Raw genomic sequence first — 20,758 nt, 5'->3', positions numbered from 1 at the left:
CGAACCATTATCACCGCATATGGCGAAAATATGTTGCGTGGTGTGAGGCCAGGAAGGCCCCAACGGAAGAATTTCAGCTGGGCCGGTTCCTGCACTTCCTACAGTCAGGGGTGACTATGGGCCTTAAATTGGGTTCCATTAAGGTCCAGATTTCGGCTCTATCGATTTTCTTCCAGAGAGAATTGGCTTCACTACCTGAAGTTCAGACTTTTGTTAAGGGAGTGCTGCATATTCAGCCCCCTTTTGTGCCTCCAGTGGCACCTTGGGATCTCAACGTGGTGTTGGATTTCCTAAAGTCACATTGGTTTGAGCCACTGAAAACCGTGGATTTGAAATATCTCACGTGGAAAGTGGTCATGTTGTTGGCCTTGGCTTCGGCCAGGCGTGTTTCAGAATTGGCGGCTTTGTCATGTAAAAGCCCTTATCTGATTTTCCATATGGATAGGGCAGAATTGAGGACTCGTCCCCAGTTTCTCCCCAAAGTGGTATCAGCTTTTCATCTGAACCAACCTATCGTGGTGCCTGCGGCTACAAATGACTTGGAGGCTTCCAAGTTGTTGGATGTAGTCAGGGCCCTAAAAATTTATGTTTCCAGGACAGCTGGAGTCAGGAAGACTGACTCGCTCTTTATCCTGTATGCGCCCAACAAGTTGGGTGCACCTGCTTCTAAGCAGACTATTGCTCGCTGGATCTGTAGTACGATTCAGCTTGCACATTCTGCGGCTGGACTGCCGCATCCTAAATCAGTAAAAGCCCATTCCACGAGGAAAGTGGGCTCTTCTTGGGCGGCTGCCCGAGGGGTCTCGGCTCTTCAACTTTGCCAAGCTGCTACTTGGTCAAGGGCAAACAGGTTTGCAAAATTCTACAAATTTGATACCCTGGCTGAGGAGGACCTTGAGTTCTCTCATTCGGTGCTGCAGAGTCATCCGCACTCTCCCGCCCGTTTGGGAGCTTTGGTATAATCCCCATGGTCCTTACGGAGTCCCCAGCATCCACTTAGGACATTAGAGAAAATAAGAATTTACTCACCGGTAATTCTATTTCTCATAGTCCGTAGTGGATGCTGGGCGCCCATCCCAAGTGCGGATTGTCTGCAATACTTGTATATAGTTATTGCTTAACTAAAGGGTTATTGTTGAGCTATCTGTTGAGAGGCTCAGTTGTTATCATGCTGCTAACTGGGTATTGTATCACGAGTTATACGGTGTGATTGGTGTGGCTGGTATGAGTCTTACCCTTATTCAAAATCCTTCCTAATTGTGTCAGCTCTTCCGGGCACAGTATCCTAACTGAGGTCTGGAGGAGGGTCTTAGTGGGAGGAGCCAGTGCACACCAGTAGTCTAAAAGCTTTCTTTATAGTTGTGCCCAGTCTCCTGCGGAGCCGCTAATCCCCATGGTCCTTACGGAGTCCCCAGCATCCACTACGGACTATGAGAAATAGAATTACCGGTGAGTAAATTCTTATTGTTCTTTACATAGTTGAATGTGCTGACAACAAAATCACACAAAAATTATCAATGGAAATCAAATTTATTAACCCATGGAGGTCTGGATTTGGAGTCACACTCACAATTAAAGTGGAAAAACACACTACAGGCTGATCCAACTTTGATGTAATGTCCTTAAAACAAGTCAAAATGAGGCTCAGTAGTGTGTCTGGCCTCCACGTGCCTGTATGACCTCCCTACAACGCCTGGGCATGCTCCTGATGAGGTGGCGGATGGTCTCCTGAGGGATCTCCTCCCAGACCTGGACTAAAGCATCCGCCAACTCCTGGACAGTCTGTGGTGCAACGTGGCATTGGTGGATGGAGCGAGACATGATGTCCCATATCTGCTCAATTGGATTCAGGTCGGGGAAATGGGTGGGCCAGTCCATAGCATCAATGCCTTCATCTTGCAGGAACTGCTGACACACTCCAGCCACATGAGGTCTAGCATTGTCTTGCATTAGGAGGAACCCAGGGCCAACCGCACCAGCATATGGTCTCACAAGGGGTCTGAGGATCTCATCTCGGTACCTAATGGCAGTCAGGCTACCTCTGGCGAGCACATGGAGGGCTGTGCGGCCCCCCAAAGAAATGCCACCCCACACCATTACTGACCCACTGCCAAACCGGTCATGCTGGAGGATGTTGCAGGCAGCAGAACGTTTTCCTTGGCGTCTCCAGACTCTGTCACGTCTGTCACATGTGCTCAGTGAGAACCTGCTTTCATCTGTGAAGAGCAGTGGCGAATTTGCCAATCTTGGTGTTCTCTGGCAAATGCCAAACGTCCTGCACGGTGTTGGGCTGTAAGCATCGGGCCCTCATACCACCCTCATGGAGTCTGTTTCTGATCGTTTGAGTAGACACATGCACATTTGTGGCTTGCTGGAGGTCATTTTGCAGGGCTCTGGCAGTGCTCCTCCTGTTCCTCCTTGCACAAAGGCGGAGGTAGCGGTCCTGCTGCTGGGTTGTTGCCCTCCTACGGCTTCCTCCACGTCTCCTGATGTACTGGCCTGTCTCCTGGTAGCGCCTCCATGCTCTGGACACTACGCTGACAGACCCAGCAAACCTTCTTGCCACAGCTCGCATTGATGTGCCATCCTGGATGAGCTGCACTACCTGAGCCACTTGTGTGGGTTGTAGACTCCGTCTCATGCTACCACTAGAGTGAAAGCACCGCCAGCTTTCAAAAGTGACCAAAACATCAGCCAGAAAGCATAGGAGCTGAGAAGTGGTCTGTGGTCACCACCTGCAGAACAACTCCTTTATTGGGGGTGTCTTGCTAATTGCCTATAATTTCCACCTGTTGTCTATTCCATTTGCACAACAGCATGTGAAATTGATTGTCAATCAGTGTTGCCTCCTAAGTGGATAGTTTGATTTCACAGAAGTGTGATTGACTTGGAGTTACATTGTGTTGTTTAAGTGTTCCCTTTATTTTTTTGAGCAGTGTATATATATATATATATATATATATATATATATATATATATATATATATATATATACACACTGCTCAAAAAATATAGGGAACACTAAAATAACACATCCTAGATCTGAATGAATGAAATATTCTTATTAAATACTTTGTTCTTTACATAGTTGAATGTGCTGACAACAAAATCACACAAAAATTATCAATGGAAATCAAATTTATTAACCCATGGAGGTCTGGATTTGGAGTCACCCTCAAAATTAAAGTGGAAAAACACACTACAGGCTGATCCAACTTTGATGTAATGTCCTTAAAACAAGTCAAAATGAGGCTCAGTAGTGTGTGTGGCCTCCACGTGCCTGTATGACCTCCCTACAACCCACACAAGTGGCTCAGGTAGTACAGCTCATCCAGGATGGCACATCAATGCGAGCTGTGGCAAGAAGGTTTGCTGTGTCTGTCAGCGTAGTGTCCAGAGCATGGAGGCGCTACCAGCAGACAGGCCAGTACATCAGGAGACCTGGAGGAGGCCGTAGGAGGGCAACAACCCAGCAGCAGGACCGCTACTGCCGCCTTTGTGCAAGGAGGAACAGGAGGGGCACTGCCAGAGCCCTGCAAAATGACCTCCAGCAAGCCACAAATGTGCATGTGTCTACTCAAACGATCAGAAACAGACTCCATGAGGGTGGTATGAGGGCCCGATGTCCACAGGTGGGGGTTGTGCTTACAGCCCAACACCGTGCAGGACGTTTGGCATTTGCCAGAGAACACCAAGATTGGCAAATTCGCCACTGCCGCCCTGTGCTCTTCACAGATGAAAGCAGGTTCTCACTGAGCACATGTGACAGACGTGACAGAGTCTGGAGACGCCAAGAAGAACGTTCTGCTGCCTGCAACATCCTCCAGCATGACCGGTTTGGCAGTGGGTCAGTAATGGTGTGGGGTGGCATTTCTTTGGGGGGCCGCACAGCCCTCCATGTGCTCGCCAGAGGTAGCCTGACTGCCATTAGGTACCGAGGTGAGATCCTCAGACCCCTTGTGAGACCATATGCTGGTGCGGTTGGCCCTGGGTTCCTCCTAATGCAAGACAATGCTAGACCTCATGTGGCTGGAGTGTGTCAGCAGTTCCTGCAAGATGAAGGCATTGATGCTATGGACTGGCCCGCCCGTTCCCCAGACCTGAATCCAATTGAGCACATCTGGGACATCATGTCTCGCTCCATCCACCAATGCCACGTTGCACCACAGACTGTCCAGGAGTTGGAGGATGCTTTAGTCCAGGTCTGGGAGGAGATACCTCAGGAGACCATCCGCCACCTCATCAGGAGCATGCCCAGGCGATGTAGGGAGGTCATACAGGCACGTGGAGGCCACACACACTACTGAGCCTCATTTTGACTTGTTTTAAGGACATTACATCAAAGTTGGATCAGCCTGTAGTGTGTTTTTCCACTTTCATTTTGAGGGTGACTCCAAATCCAGACCTCCATGGGTTAATAAATTTGATTTCCATTGATCATTTTTGTGTGATTTTGTTGTCAGCACATTCAACTATGTAAAGAACAAAGTATTTAATAAGAATATTTCATTCATTCAGATCTAGGATGTGTTATTTTAGTGTTCCCTTTATTTTTTTGAGCAGTGTATATATAAACACACATATTATATATATATATACATGCACACACACACGCATACTTATATATATTTTTTTTTTTATACAAAGTATCTATCTTCCTGTTGAAACATATCAAGCTGCTGCAACGCCGGAAACATGATATACATGTACATAGCAGAGAACGTCTGGACAGAAACTGAAATATTTACCACATCGCCCTAATCCAGATGTCTGTGATGCAATGGTGTCATGCTGGTACATAGTGTACATATGCAGATGTGTGACATTCATGAATGGTAAACAAATTGCTGAATCATTTCATAATCCTGTTCAGAACCTCAGATATCAAGCAGCAAGCCCCCCCCCCCCCCCCCAAACACACCGCCCACTGACCAAGTTTGCTGTCTCTACTCCCCCTGGCCATAACATTTTGGAGTTAACATGACCACCTACAGTACATTATATTAAGTTTACTCAGGTCGTAAATTCAACTAAAATGTAATTTATGTCCCAATAAGGGTAAAACAGTTACAGGAATCAATTACAACTTATCCTGTTAATTCACACTTGTCTATTTGACAAGTGACGGGGAGGAGTAACCATAGGGTACATACAGTTCTTAACAATAGGGTTTATCTTAAACCCCTCCCCATCCTTGGCCGCTCCTCACCAACAGCCGGGCCCACTTGAAGACTCTGCTGCCCTGATTGTGGCAATGTGATTTAATTATCATGACTCCATCCCTAATCTCTCCATCAGTAGGTAACAAAAAAAATCTGAAATGTAAAATTGGGTGGAGAAAAGGAACTCTTCTGAGAAGAACAGACAAAGCACGACTTTTTGGGGCCCTAACACCCAGGAAAGTTTAGATACATACATAATAATCAAGAACATCTTTAAAAGGATATTTAATTATAAGTTACCTGTGGCAATTTATGGCAGAAGAAGAAAAAATAAATGGAATTATGATGAAAAAAAGCCTGAGCCTATATGGTCTTTCCATAAAACCTGGCCTGCCTCATAGGCAAATGCAGGGGGGGTTTCCGGTTGCCAGGAAACCCCTCTCTCTAGCCCACACCATGACCACTATAGCAATTGTAGAGATGCATGTTTTAAAGATCTCCTCAGCATTACAAATAAATAATTAGCAACACTGGTGGATCTTTTAAAATGGGTCTGCCAGCAATTAATACACGTGTGTGCATCAACTAGGAGATCTGTAAAACATGTACTGTTAGGGGTGATCTGCTATAGACCATCTATAGGGTTAATTATTAATACTGTAATGTTTATTTCTCTTACGTCCTAGAGGATGCTTGGGACTCCGTAAGGACCATGGGGTATAGACGGGCTCCGCAGGAGTTATGGGCACCTAAAAGAACTTTCTAGTATGGTGTGCACTGGCTCCTCCCTCTATGCCCCTCCTCCAGACCTCAGTTAGATCTTGTGCCCAGAGGAGATAGGGTGCATTACAGGAGCTCTCCTGAGTTTTCTGTAAAAAATAATTTTGTTAGGTTTTTTATGGAAACAGACTCCCTGCATCGTGGGACTGAGGGGAGAGAAGCAGACCCACTTCTTAAGAGTTAAGGGCTCTGCTTCTTAGGCTACTGGACACCATTAACTCCAGAGGGAGTCGGAACACAGGTCTCATCCTGGGGTTCGTCCCGGAGCCGCGCCGCCATCCTCCTCACAGATGCCGGAAAAAAGAAGCCGGGTGAGTATGACAGATCATAAGAAGACGTCAGGCGGCAGAAGACTTCAGATCTTCATGAGGTAAGCGCGCAGCAGGTAGCTGCGCGCCATTGCTCCCACATTTACACACACACATGGCACTAATGGGTGCAGGGCACGGGGGGGGGGGGCGCCCTGGGCAGCAATAAACCTCGTTTTTAGGCAAGAAGCATGTAGTTAGGCTGTGGGGCAGTAAACTACGAATCCCCGCCATTTTTTTCAAAATCTCGAGCGGGACCGAAGCCCGACACGCGAGGGGGCGGAGCTTGATCCCTCAGCACTAACCAGCGCCATTTTCTCCACAGAGGCTGCAGAGAACGCTGGCTCCCTGGACTCTCCCCTGCTGAGCATCAGAGGGCTGAAAATGAGAGGGGGGCACATATTTAAAGCGCAGTGAGTGGGGTATTCTGTATACATTTATATGTAAAAGCGCTATCTGGGTTTTTTTTCCCTGGGTCAGTTGGCGCTGGTGTGTGCTGGCATACTCTCTCTCTGTCTCTCCAAGGGGCCTTCTTTGGGGAATTGTCCCCTTATAGTTATATCCCAGTGTGTGTGTGGGGTGTCGGTACGTGTGTCGGCATGTCTGAAATGGAAGGCTTATCCAAAGAGGAGGTGGAACAGATGAGTGGTGTGTCTCAGTCGGCGGTGCCGACTCAGGATTGGATAAATATGTGGCATATGTTAAATGCTAGTGTAACTTCACTGCATGAAAGACTGGACAAAGCAGAGTCCAGAGCGTCGGCAGGTAATCAATCTACAGATTGTGCCGACTCACAGGACCCGTCGGGGTCTCAGAAACGTCCCTTCTCACAAATAAGGGACACAGATACCAACACGGACTCTGATTCCAGTGTCGACTATGATGAAGTAAGGTTGCACCCCAGGGTGACAAAGTATTCAGTGCATGATTATTGCAATAAAAGATGTGTTACATATCACTGATGAGTCCTCGGTGCCCGACACGAGGATACACATGTTTAAGGGAAAGAAACAGGTTATAAACTTTCCTCCTTCCCATGAAATTAATGAGTTATGTGAAAAAGCTTGGGAAACTCCAGATAAGAAACTGCAGATTCCCAAAAGGGTTCTTATGGCGTACCCTTTCCCTACACAGGACAGGGTACGTTAGGAATCCTCTCCCATAGTGGACAAAGCCTTAACACGCCTTTCCAAGAAGGTGGCGCTACCGTCCCCTGACACAGCGGCCCTCAAGGACCCTGCGGACCGCAGGCAAGAGACTACACTAAAGTCTATCTACACTCATACTGGTACTTTGCTTAGACCGGCAATTGCGTCGGCATGGGTATGTAGTGCAGTAGCAGCTTGGACAGATACACTGTCAGCTGACCTCGATACCCTAGATAGGGATACAATTTTGTTAACATTAGCTCATATTAAGGACGCAGTCTTATATATGAGGGACGCTCAAAGAGACATTGGTTTACTGGGTTCAAGAGCCAATGCTATGACTATTTCGGCAAGAAGAGCCTTGTGGATCCGCCAATGGACGGGGGATGCAGACTCAAAAAGGCATATGGAGGTTTTACCTTACAAAGGTGATGTATTGTTTGGGGACGGCCTCGCGGACCTGATCTCTACAGCTACCGCGGGTAAGTCGACCTTTTTACCTTTTGTTCCCCAACAGCAAAAGAAACCCCCACAATATCAGATGCAGTCCTTTCGGTCGCATAGATCCAGAAGAGGTCGGGGCTCCTCTTTCCTCGCCAAAGGTTAGGGTAGAGGCAAGAGGACACCTGCAGCGGCTGGTTCCCAAGAGCAGAAGTCCTCCCCGGCTTCTGCTAAGTCCACCGCATGACGCTGGGGCTCCCCTGCGGGAGTCCGCTCAGGTGGGGGCACGCCTTCGACTATTCAGCCAAGTCTGGGTTCAGTCAGACGTGGACCCTTGGGTGATAGAAATAGTCTTCCAGGGCTACAAGCTGGAATTCGAAGAGGTGCCCCCACGCCGATTTTTCAAGTCGGCCTTACCAGCTTCTACTCCAGAGCGGGAAGTAGTGCTAGCTGCAATTCAAACGCTGTGTCAACAGCGTGTGATTATCAGGGTTCCCCTGAGCCAACAGGGAAAAGGGTATTATTCAACCCTAGTTGGGGTCCCGAAGCCGGATGGTTCGGTCAGGCCCATTTTAAACCTAAAATCCCTGAACCTGTACCTGAAAAGATTCAAATTCAAGATGGAATTGCTACGAGTGGTGATATCCTGCCTGGAAGGGGGGGGATTTTATGGTGTCACTGGACATAAAGGATGCTTACCTTCATGTCCCCATATATCCCTCTCATCAGGAGTACCTGAGATTCGTGGTACAGGATTGTCATTACCAGTTTCAGACGTTGCCGTTTGGGCTGTCCACGGCCCCGAGGATTTTCACCAAGATAATGGCGGAAATGATGGTGATCTTGCGCAAGCGAGGAGTCACAATTATCCCATACTTGGACAATCTCCTGATAAAAGCGAGATCAAGAGAGCAATTACTGGAGACCGTGGCACTCTCTCAGAGAGTGCTTCAGCAACATGGGTGGATACTCAATCTACCAAAGTCACAGTTGGTTCCGACAACTCGACTAGCCTTCCTTGGCATGATACTGGACACGGAACAAAAGAAAGTTTTCCTCCCGTTGGAAAAAGTCCAGGACCTCCAGAACATGGTCCGAGAACTACTGAAGCCGAAAAGAGTGTCAGCTCATCAATGCACTCGGGTTCTGGGGAAAATGGTGGCAACTTACGAGGCCATTCCCTTCGGCAGGTTCCATGCAAGGACGTTTCAATGGGATCTTCTGGACAAATAGTCCGGGTCCCATCTACAATTACATTAAAAAATAATACTGTCCCCCAGGGCCCGGGTGTCTCTTCTATGGTGGCTGCAAAGTGCTCACCTTCTAGAGGGTCGCAGGTTCGGCATTCAGGACTGGATCCTGGTAACCACGGACGCGAGCCTCCGAGGATGGGGAGCAGTCACCCAAGGAAGAAATTTTCAGGGTCTGTGGTCAAGTCAGGAGACTTGCCTTCACATCAATATCCTGGAACTAAGGGCCATATACAACGCCCTAAGTCAAGCGGAGACCCTGCTTCGCGACCAATCGGTGCTGATTTAGTCAGACAACATCACAGCAGGAGTCCTGTCTACACATCAACGTGTTGGAGCTAAGGGTCATATACAACGGCCTTCGACAAGCGGAGATTCTTCTTCGCAACCTACCGGTTCTGATTCAATCAGACAATGTCACAGCAGTAGCTCATGTGAACCGCCAAGGCGGGACAAGAAGCAGAGTCGCAATGGAGGAAGCCACCAGGATTCTTTGCTGGGCGGAAAATCACGTAAGCGCTCTGTCAGCTGTCTTCATTCCGGGAGTGGACAACTGGGAAGCAGACTTCCTCAGCAGACACGATCTCCATCTAGGAGAGTGGGGACTTCATCAAGAAGTCTTTGCAGAGATAACGGATCTCTGGGGAGTTCCTCGAATAGACATGACGACGTCACGCCTCAACAAGAAGCTTCGGAGGTATTGTGCCAGGTCCCGGGACCCTCAGGCAATAGCAGTAGACGCTCTGGTAACACCATGGGTATTCCAGTCGGTCTACGTGTTTCTTCCTCTTCCTCTCATCACAAAAGTGTTGAGGATCATAAATCGAAAAAGAGTACAAACAATACTCATTGTTCCAGACTGGCCTCGAAGGGCCTGGTACTCAGATCTTCGGGAGATGCTCACGGAAGATCCCTGGCCTCTTCCTCTAAGGGAAGACCTGTTACAGCAGGGGCCCTGCATGTTCCAAGACTTACCGCGGTTACGTTTGACGGCATGGCGGTTGAACGCCGGATCCTAGCAGAGAAGGGTATTCCTCCGGAGGTCATACCTACTCTAATAAAGGCTAGGAAGGAGGTGACGGTAAAACATTATCACCGTATCTGGCAGAAATATGTCTCTTGGTGTGAAACCAAGAATGCTCCTACGGAAGATTTGCATCTGGGTCGTTTTCTCCACTTCCTACAGACAGGAGTGGATATGGGCCTAAAGTTAGGCTCTGTTAAAGTACAGATTTCGGCCTTGTCAATATTCTTTCAGAAGGAATTGGCTTCTCTCCCAGAAGTCCAGACGTTTGTAAAAGGAGTACTACACGTCTAGCCTCCTTTTGTGCCCCCGGTGGCACCATGGGACCTGAACGTGGTGTTGCAGTTCCTTAAATCACACTGGTTTGAACCCCTTAAAACGGTGGAGTTGAAATTTCTCACCTGGAAGGTGGTCATGTTGTTAGCCTTGGCATCTGCGAGGCGTGTGTCAGAATTGGCGGCCTTGTCTTACAAGAGCCCTTACTTGATTTTTCACGTAGATAGAGCGGAATTGAGGACTCTTCCTCAATTTTTACCTAAGGTGGTGTCTTCATTTCATATGAACCAACCTATTGTGGTGCCTGTGGCTACGAGTGACTTGGAGGATTCCATGTCCCTGGAGGTAGTTAGGGCCTTAAAAATGTATGTAGCCAGGACGGCTAGAATTAGGAAAACAGATGCATTGTTTGTCCTGTATGCTGCCAACAAGATTGGCGCGCCTGCTTCGAAGCAGACTATTGCTCGCTGGATCTGTAACACGATTCAGCAGGCTTATGTTACGGCTGGATTGCCGTTACCGCATTCAGTATAGGCCCATTCCACTAGGAAGGTGGGCTCTTCTTGGACGGCTGCCCGGGGCGTCTCTGCATTACAGCTTTGCCGAGCAGCAACTTGGTCGGGGTCAAACACTTTTGCTAAATTCTACAAGTTTGATACCCTGGCTGATGAGGACCTAGCATTTGCTCAGTCGGTGCTGCAGAGTCATCCGCACTCTCCCGCCCGATTGGGAGCTTTGGTATAAACCCCATGGTCCTTACGGAGTCCCCAGTATCCTCTAGGACGTAAGAGAAAATAAGATTTTAAACCTACCGGTAAATCTTTTTCTCCTAGTCCGTAGAGGATGCTGGGCGCCCGTCCCAGTGCGGAAAATCTGCAAGACTTGTATATAGTTATTGCTTACATAAGGGTTATGTTACAGTTAGACTCGGTCTTGGACCGGTACTGTTGTTTGTTCATACTGTTAACTGGTTATGTGTATTCCAGGTTATATGGTATGATTGGTGTGGGCTGGTATGAATCTTGCCCTTAGATTAACAAAATCCTTTCCTCGTGTTGTCCATCTCCTCTGGGCACAGTTCTCTAACTGAGGTCTGGAGGAGGGGCATAGAGGGAGGAGCCAGTGCACATCATACTAGAAAGTTCTATTAGGTGCCCATATCTCCTGCGGAGCCCGTCTATACCCCATGGTCCTTACGGAGTCCCCAGCATCCTCTACGGACTAGGAGAAAAAGATTTACCGGTAGGTTTAAAATCTTATTATATATGTCACAGTGCACAGCAGTTTCTACGTTCTACTGCCACTCCCTTAGACCTGCTCCAATGCTCTGGATTGGTGCCCACATCTGATATAAAGCATTCAGCTCAGGCAGGATGTTCCTACTACCACATCTAATGGCTTACTGTGATCGCTGGCCCTGTATATGTCGGAAATCTGACATACAGTACATAGCACTTTGTATGATGCAGGTTTAAGCTGCTTCATGCAAATTACCGTATATACTCGAGTATAAGTCGACCCGAATATAAGCCGAGGCACCTAATTTTACAACAAAAAACTGGGAAAAATTACTGACTCGAGTATAAGCCTAGGGTGGGAAATGCACGGTGCCAGGGGTTTTCATGCTCAGGGTGTCATGCTCGTTGCCAGGGGTTTCATGCGGTAGGTGTTATGCTTGTTGCCAGGGGGTAATGCTTGTTGCTAGGGTTGTGCCCCAGTGCCACATATACCCCCAGTGACAGATATCCCCCCACAGTGCCAGATAAAAACATGCCACCGTTGCTTTGCCCCCAGTAGTTATGCCCCCTCTTTCATTGCCCCCAGTAGTTATGCCCTCTCTTTCTTTGCCCCCAGTAGTTGTGCCCCCTCTTTCATTGCCCCCAGTAGTTATGATCCCTCTTTCTTTGCCCCCAGTAGTTGTGCCCCCTTTCTTTGCCCCCCAGTAGTTGTGCCCCCTCTTTCTTTACCCCCTGTTGCTGTGCCCCCGTCGCCGCTTACAAACACACACAAAAACAATACTTACCACTGCCCCGCTCCTGCTTCCCGACCGCTTCTTCTGCTGCTGCGCTGCTCCGCTCCGTCTGTCCGCCCGATCATCTCTATGGGAGAGACGTCATGACGTCTCTCCCATAGCAACGCCGCACAGACACTAGAGGTCAATAATGACCTCTAGTGTCTGTCCCTGGAGCCATGACCTCTAGTGTCTGTCCCTGGAGCCGGCTGCAGCGGACGCCCACACAGCCCATGGCGTCTGCTTCAGCCGTTGACTCGAGTATAAGCCGAGAGGGGCTTTTTCGGCATAGAAAAATGTGCTGAAAAAGTCGGCTTATACTCGAGTATATACGGCAGGCATGTCCAAACTGTGGCCCTCCAGCTGTTGTGAAACTACATATCCCAGCATGCCTTGACACAGTTTTGCTGTCAGAGAATGCTAAAGCTGTGTCAGGGCATGCTGGGATGTGTAGTTTCACAACAGCTGGAGGGCCGCAGTTTGGACATGCCTGATATACGGTATGTCTTCTTCACGGACTGGCCACATGCACTCTAACATCAAGCCGTTGGAAACCCCCCCCGTCTAGAAATCCTGCGTTGCCACCGTGCCCATCCATACAGTGTGCTTATGCTCCAATTTATCTTGAACCTACTACTCCAGAGTTTCCCAAACTCCACCATTACAGTGTTTTATTAGTATATAACACCCTAAACTAAAATATAAATTTGAAAATATTCCTAAGGGGGCAAACTTTTAGCTACTTTAGTGCCTCCTATAACTATATACTACTGTATGAATTAGATTATAGGGGAACTACTAATGTGAAATAAAAGTATATAATACTGAACATGAAAAGAGGAGGTTTGTGTATATACAGTCTACCCGTATATTGATTCAATTTATACAGATACACCAGAATGAATATCATTAGGAATATTGAATTTATTCAGAAATTACGGCATGTGAATCCAGCCAAATTTTACTGACACAGCGAGAGTAATGTCTCCAGTGTTTGTCTGAACAATAATTCTATAATTAACAGGTGGTATAACAGTACACTAAGGGGAGTTTATCAACAGGCACACTATAGAGAGCAAAGGGGTCTGGGACTCAGGGTCGATACCTGAAATAGGTCGACATGGAAAAAGGTCGACGTGGAAACCGGTCGACATAAGTTTTTGTTGGTGTCATTTTCTTCGTAATGTGACCGGGAACCCCAATTAGTGCACTGTGTTCGCTCGCCATGCTTCAGGTTACCGTTCCCAATTGTAGTCCACGTGGATCGTAAAGTATGAAAAGGTTACAAATTATTATAATTTTTTTAAAACTCATGTCGACATTTTCCATTTCGACCTTGTGTCCATGGCGACCTATTCCAGGTGTTGACCTAAGGTGCGTCCACCTTATTGGTGTCGACCTGGAGTCCGGATACCAGAGCAAAGGGCCTTATTCAGCTCCAGTTGAAATATAGTAAAATCGCAAGTTGGCCGATTATCAGCAGACTGCGCTGCAAATTTACTGCACTTGCGTGAAGGCTAAAATGCAATCGCAGCCCAACTGAAATGTGATCACACTTTGATAGGAAGTGACCGTTTATGGGTGTTGACATGGTGTGTCTAGGAAGTGGCTGTAAAAACGCAGCGGGCCATGGTAATATTTTGGGTGTGTATCTGACGTCCTTGCAATCGCTAGCGATTAAAAACATTGCACCGGTACGATAGCATTCTCATTAGCAATATGCCGGGTCGATACCGGGTTATTTGTGCGGTGTGAAAGGGGTATAAATGGAAATGACCCGGGTCCATTGTGCAGTGTAAACAGAGTCTGACCCTGGTTTGACCCAAGTTGAACTATGTCCGAAACCTGGGTCGATATTGGGTTTTTGGAGTAAAAGTGGTATAATAAACAGTTAAGCACACAAGCTCTCAAAACTATACAAGTAACGTTATTGTTATTACGATGATTATTATTAAAAAAATAAAGTCTGTCGCAGACGTGTAGAGAATAAAGCATTACACACATGAAGCACATTATAACAATTAGGTCATTTAACATTTACATAAGCAATGCTAACCCTGCTTTCCAATACCTTACAACTTAAACACACAAGATGGTTAAATACAATTATACTGAAGATAACGATATTTATGACAGCCAGGTGCAGAATGTTTTCCTAAGAACCTGGAGAACAGACCCAGAAGGGGGAAATAGAGAAGGCAATCGTGCCTGAGCTGGGACTTGGGGGCTAATTCCTAGTTGATCACAGCAGGAACTTTGTTAGCAGTTGGGCAAAACCATGTGCACTGCAGGGGAGGCAGATTTAACATGTGCAGAAAGAGTTAGATTTGGGTGTGGTGTGTTCAAACTGAAATCTAAATTGCAGTGTAAAAATAAAGCAGCCAGTATTTACCCTGCACAGAAACAAAATAACCCACCCAAATCTAACTCTCTCTGCATGTTATATCTGCCTCCCCTGCAGTGCACATGGTTTTGCCCAACTGCTAACAAAATTCCTGCTGCGATCAGCTTGGAATTACCCCCATGTATATATTTGATAATAGAACGAGTACAAAATGAATAAAAGCAGTAATATATGTAGGTATGTATATATAATGCACTGGTTTAGTTATCCAATAGTAATGCAAACAATAAAGTGAAACCTAAAATCTAGGAAAGACACAATGTAACTCATGGAACAGGTAAAATATATACATATATTAGTTATAATGTAAGTATTAATGAACCTGGTCATCATAGCCATAGTGGGAGCAGAGGCTTATGGGGCACAGAGGTTTAGGGGGCTTAACTCAACTGCACCCCGGTAAAGTTGTCTACCAGATACCTGGAATTGCCAGTGTAGCATAATGTGAACTGTGCGGAATGTGTACGGTCAGTAGTACAATGTGGCATATTGTTAACTTGGGGCACTACTATGGGGCATAACATTAACTAGAGCTCTACTATGGCACATAAAATGTACAACTGCTGTGGAGAGAGACCTCTCTCTTGAAGGGGGTAGGGGGCCTTAAAAATGTTGCTATGGGGTCCACAAAGTTCTGCCTATACCCCTGTCCGTGAATAAATACTAAAACGTTAGAATTACAAATCTATACATACTGAGGATTTGCAGATGGTCCCAAGTTGACATTTTGCGAGGGAGAACCATTCTGTTAAAAGGAAGAGATAAAATATTGTATTATTTTGAAGATAAAGCATTGTCATTAATAAGATATAGGGGTTTATTCAATTGAAGTCGGATCCAACCGACATGTCACGAGTGCAGCACTAATGATCTAGGGGAGCCGATCCGACCCTCAAGGGAACGCGCATCGGATCGGATCCATCTCCAAAATGCCCAATTTCACCCGATACATTGGCCCGAATTTGGATGAAATCGGGCATTATCGTTCTAGTGTATGGGGCCCTTTAGTAATTTTCATTAGTCCCTGCCCCAGTGAGTCTAAGGGTCCAATTCAGACCTGATCGCTAGACTGCTAAATTTGTTGTCCTGTGATCAGATAGTCACCGCCCAAGGGGTGTGTATATTCGTCCCGTGCAAGTGTGCAATCGCATGTGTACGCCGAGCTAAAAATATCCCTCAGTCAGCGGACAGCTGCAAATCCGTTCTCGCCTCACTCACGATCTAATGATTTTTCCAGTGTGTGCACTCCTACAGTGCAATCAGAACGGGCTGATCAGGTCCGAAGCTGACGTCCCACACCCTCCCTGAAAACGCTTGGGAACGCCTGCGATTTCCCTGACACTCCCTGAAAACGGTCAGTTACCACCCACAAACGGCCTCTTCCTGTCAATCAGCATGCAAATGGCTGTGTGATTGACATTTTCGCACCAGCCTGTCACTGTTCGGCGATGCCTGTTGTTGTTTGGCGACTCGCGTGCACATTGCGGTGCATACGCAGTCTATCGATAATCGCCCGCTGTGCAAAAATGCACAGCAGCGATCAGGTCTGAATCGGGCCCTATATCCCCAATCCCATAAGCATACATACATGCTACTGTTTTTTTTGTTTTTTTATCTGTAGCCAGGTAATATGTCAGTATGTTATTTGCAGTATGGGAGAAGTGGAGCACCCGGAGAAAACCCATGCAAACACAAGAAGAACATACAGACTCTGCACAGATAGTCCAATGGTCAATAATGTAACTCATGACGTCAGGACTGTGAGGCAGTAATGCTAAAATAAATTCTTAATAAACGCAAGCATTATATATTGGTGTAATTATTTAAAACTGGGCAAAGTTTGATTTACCTTCTGATCACTCCTTTCATCCTCATCCTCTGAAGGAACTGTCTGATGTCTGGCACAGTCCAGCTTTAAGAAGGTCTGGACGTCAGGGCTGTGAACAGGAAACAACAATGTCGGAAATTGCTGTTACAGGCTAAAATAATGATCTTTTATTTATATAGTGCTAACATATTCCACAGTGACAGAGCTGTACAGTCAGAAACCTTTACTCAGATGAGACACATCAGTAATAGGCAGGTCAAGGTAAATATCAGTAAATTATATTCACACTTCAGAAATAAATAATTTATCTCATCCATAACAACATTATTCAATAAAGTTTCAGCTGTAACGTTCATCATGACCAGTGGCAGTTGCAGAGGTGGGGCTGCAGCGCAGTCCATTGTTCAAATAGGGGAGCCACACCTACTGGCAGTGAGTCCCGGCCGGCGATGTTTGGCAGTGATTGGGGTGACGGTGTGGCTCCCCTATATTAATATTGGACTGTACTGCAGCCCCACATCTGGAACAGTCACTGGTGATGACCGTACTCCATATGAGCATGTGGTCTACAAGCTGGGACACAGAGCTGTAACTAGACTTTTTGGTGCCCTGTGCCAGAGAGAATTGGCGCCCCCCACCCTTCATTTTTCTAAAAGGGACATAAGGCACATGCCTCGCGGGGAAGGGGCATGACAAGATTGATCCCAGGGAAAGCCCATGCTATGATACCTCTTCCCACATTACACAAATCCTCTTTATACCAAATGAAATAACACATTTCAATATACCGCCATACCCAGGATTCAAACCTACAACCTGTTGAATTCTAATCAAACAGCGATTTGATTATACATAAAAACAATGAACACTATATGAAGCTACTGGTACTTTGTAAAAACAATGGCCCTCATTCTGAGTTGATCGCAGCAGCAAGAAAGTTAGCAACTGGGCAAAACCATGTGCACTGCAGGGGAAGCAGATATATCATGTGCAGAGAGAGTTAGATTTGGGTGGGTTATTTTGTTTCTGTGCAGGGTAAATACTGGCTGCTTTATTTTTACACTGCAAATTAGATTGCAGATTGAACACACCCCACCCAAATCTAACTCTCTCTACACATGTTATATCTGCCCCTCCTGCAGTGCACATGGTTTTGCCCAATTGCTAACTTTCTTGCTGCTGCGATCAACTCAGAATGAGGGCCTATAATCAGCATTGCAATTGAGCAGATCTATGTAGTGTGCAGCTACACATCCAATCTCTTGCAGCCACACACTACATAGATCTGCTCAGTTGCAATGCATTTTCTGCTGCGGGGTACAATGGGCTCCACAAGGAATGGACAATGGGGTGTAGAGTAGGATCTTGATCCAAGCACCAACAGGCTCAAAAGCTTTGACCATCATCCCAAGATGCATAACGCCGCCTCCTATATCACCCCGCCTCCGTGCACAGGAGCTCAGTTTGTAGTTGGTGCTTGCAGTGCAAGCATGTATCAGGAAGAGCTGCTCACAGCAGCTCCAGAAAAAGCTTTTTCTGAGGAAAAAAGAAGACTACAAGGGCTGCAGCAGAGGCACAGATTGTGCTGGATGTCCATAGACATTGCCTGCTGCAGCTCCATCTCTCCCCCAGTGGCGCTGTACACTCCCAAACCCTGGTTGCCGGGTAACTACAGCAGGAGGCTCCGGTTTTCTTCTTGTCAGGCACACACGACGGGGGCTCTCCGGGATCGCGTGGCCGCGCTTCGGGAGGTGGTAAGTGGGTCCCGCTTGCGGGACCCGGTCTTTATCGCGATCCGGCGCGGTCAGTGGGAGGCGGGCCGCGCGCGCTGGCGGTGGACACTGTGGCAGTACAGGCGATCCCACTAGATCACCAGGGCATGGGACAGGTCAGGTTTTCTCTACAAACCGTTTTATTAGAGCCCGCAGTACCCGGTGGTTTTGCCAGCAGGGGGATAGAGCTTGGACCTGAAGCCCCTCCCCCAGCCCCAGGGCGCCATTTTCTGCAAATGTTCCCGCCCTGGAGCTGCATATCTGTCTCTCCCTCACTCCCTGGCAGTGTCTGCGGTGCCATTATCCCTCAGCTCACTGTTCCTGGGAATGCTTGGGCAAATCCTCCTATGTAAAGCCGCCTGGTTGTCAGTGCTGTGACTTAAGTATTCTACCTGCCTTTTTTAGTCAGTGTTAGTTAAGAAAGAGTGCACTTAGTCAGGGTTTCCTAGTACAATTACCCTGTGATATACATCCAGTTCTTACTGTGTACTGTAATATCTATTGTTATATACTGTAGCTGTGTAAGCTAGTCCAGTGCAGTATTATTGTTAGTAATAACCTCTGCATTGTACAGACTGTGACTATTTGTGTGTGCATTTGATAGCTGAGTGGTGTCCATTTCGTGTCTTTCACTCAACCTGCTATCCCTATATTCCATAACCTGAGGGGGCTTGGTGCGTCAGGTTTTATCTAATATAGGATTTTCACAAAGATATACTGTATTACGTATTTTTCTCTGTGATTTAGTCACCATATCTCTCCTTTATCTCTGCTGGTGCTGACTACACTGCGCAGGGGTTTGGGCTAGAGGTATTGTGCTGCTGACAAATTGTACTGTGTTACCTGATACTGCAAGTTATATCATGTCTGCTTCTGAGGGTAACAGTTCTGGGGCTGAACACACTGCCGGTGTTTCTGAAGCCACAGATACCTATAAGGAGAATATAGCAGCTTTGGGCTCTGGTTCTGGGGGGCTCCTTGCCCCCCAGTGGGACGGTGGCAAATAATGACCCGCCGTGGGCCGTTTTTTTCACGCTTATGCATACGCTAGTTCATAAACTAACACCCCCTATGGGACCCCCAATGCCGGTGCAAACGTTTGTGGTCCCTGCAGCTAACCCGCCATGGGCGGACGATTTATCTGCTCAAATAAAGAAGTTGAACCAGTCCCTGACTACTAAAAAGTCTGACCGTCGCTCGCCTACGTCCAAGGGGTCCTCTAAGCGAGCGCTTGTCTCCTCACAATCCACTGCTGTCACTGACACCTCGTCGGATGAAGACAGCACTTACACTGACCCCATAGGTTCTGACTCAGATACGGCTGATGGGGAGGGTGGTTCACATGTGGATGTTCCTGATCTTTTGGAGGCTATTAAGTTAATTTTACAGATTACGGATGATCCCGAACCATCCGTTCCTCCTAAGAAACCAGATAGTTTCAAGCGTCAGAAGGTGATTAAACAAATTTTACCTCACTCTGACCAACTAATTGATATACGTCAGGAACCCTGGGAAAACCCGGGTACGAAGTTTGTGCCTCAAAAGAAAATGCTGGCTCGCTATCCCCTCGCGCCTGAGCCGTCTAAGAATTGGGAACGCCTCCTCCAGTGGACTCACATGTGGCTAGGATGGTGGTTTCCTCAGCTCTACCGGTCACCACCATCACGTCTCTAAAAGAGCCTACGGATAAACGTGTGGAGGGTTGTCTGAAAGCGATTTACACCCTCACGGGTGCTGCACAAAGGCCCACTATTGCAGCTACTTGGGCTGCAGAGGCCATTGAAGCATGGGCCTTGGAGTTAGATGCTGAAATCTCCTCTGACCATGCTAGACAAAGCCTGTCTTATATTGTCACAGCTTCTCGTTATATTAAAGAGGCGGCTTCTGATGCCGGTATCCTGGCAGCCAAGGCCTCTACTACGTCAGTCCTGGCTCGCCGGATATTGTGGCGGAGATCCTGGTCTGTGGATCTGGACTCTAGAAAAACCCTGGAGGTACTCCCTTTTAAGGGAGATATTCTGTTTGGGGAGGATTTAAATAAGATTGTGGCCGACTTGGCTACTGCTAAAACTGCCCGTCTGCCAAGTACTGCTCCTTCTGTGTCGAAGGCTAAAGGTACTTCCTTTCGCCCCTTTCGTCCTTCAGGTAAAGCAAAAGGTCAGGCGTACAACAAGCAGGCCCGCACTTCCAAACCTGGTAAGACGAAGACCAAAAGAGCCCGGGGGCGGCCCATCAGCCAGCTTCCCAGACAGATAAGGCTGCCGCATGACGGGGCGGGCCTCCCTCTGGGGGATCCCAGAGTGGGGGGCTGGCATCTAAGGTATACCCAGGAATGGTTGAAGACCACTTCAGAT

The 20,758-nt window shown here is 47.4% G+C and overlaps 1 protein-coding gene across 6 annotated transcripts in view; it reads right to left on the bottom strand.

Annotated features, from left to right (window-relative positions):
- Positions 1-20,758, bottom strand: part of SGK3 (serum/glucocorticoid regulated kinase family member 3) — a 230,589-nt gene that overhangs the window by 52,017 nt on the left and 157,814 nt on the right. For all 6 annotated transcript variants that reach the window (XM_063923853.1, XM_063923849.1, XM_063923847.1 and 3 more), the window contains 2 exons: positions 16,654-16,741; positions 15,500-15,549 (listed from right to left, as the gene is read on the bottom strand). In XM_063923853.1, the coding sequence (XP_063779923.1) occupies positions 15,500-15,549; positions 16,654-16,741 (138 nt within the window). The remainder of the gene's footprint in view (positions 1-15,499; positions 15,550-16,653; positions 16,742-20,758) is intronic.

Source organism: Pseudophryne corroboree, chromosome 5 (genome assembly GCF_028390025.1).
Source record: "Pseudophryne corroboree isolate aPseCor3 chromosome 5, aPseCor3.hap2, whole genome shotgun sequence".
Classification (NCBI taxonomy): Eukaryota; Metazoa; Chordata; class Amphibia; order Anura; family Myobatrachidae; genus Pseudophryne; species Pseudophryne corroboree.
Note: the sequence above shows the minus strand (reverse complement) of the source record. Positions and strands in the feature narration are given on the sequence as shown.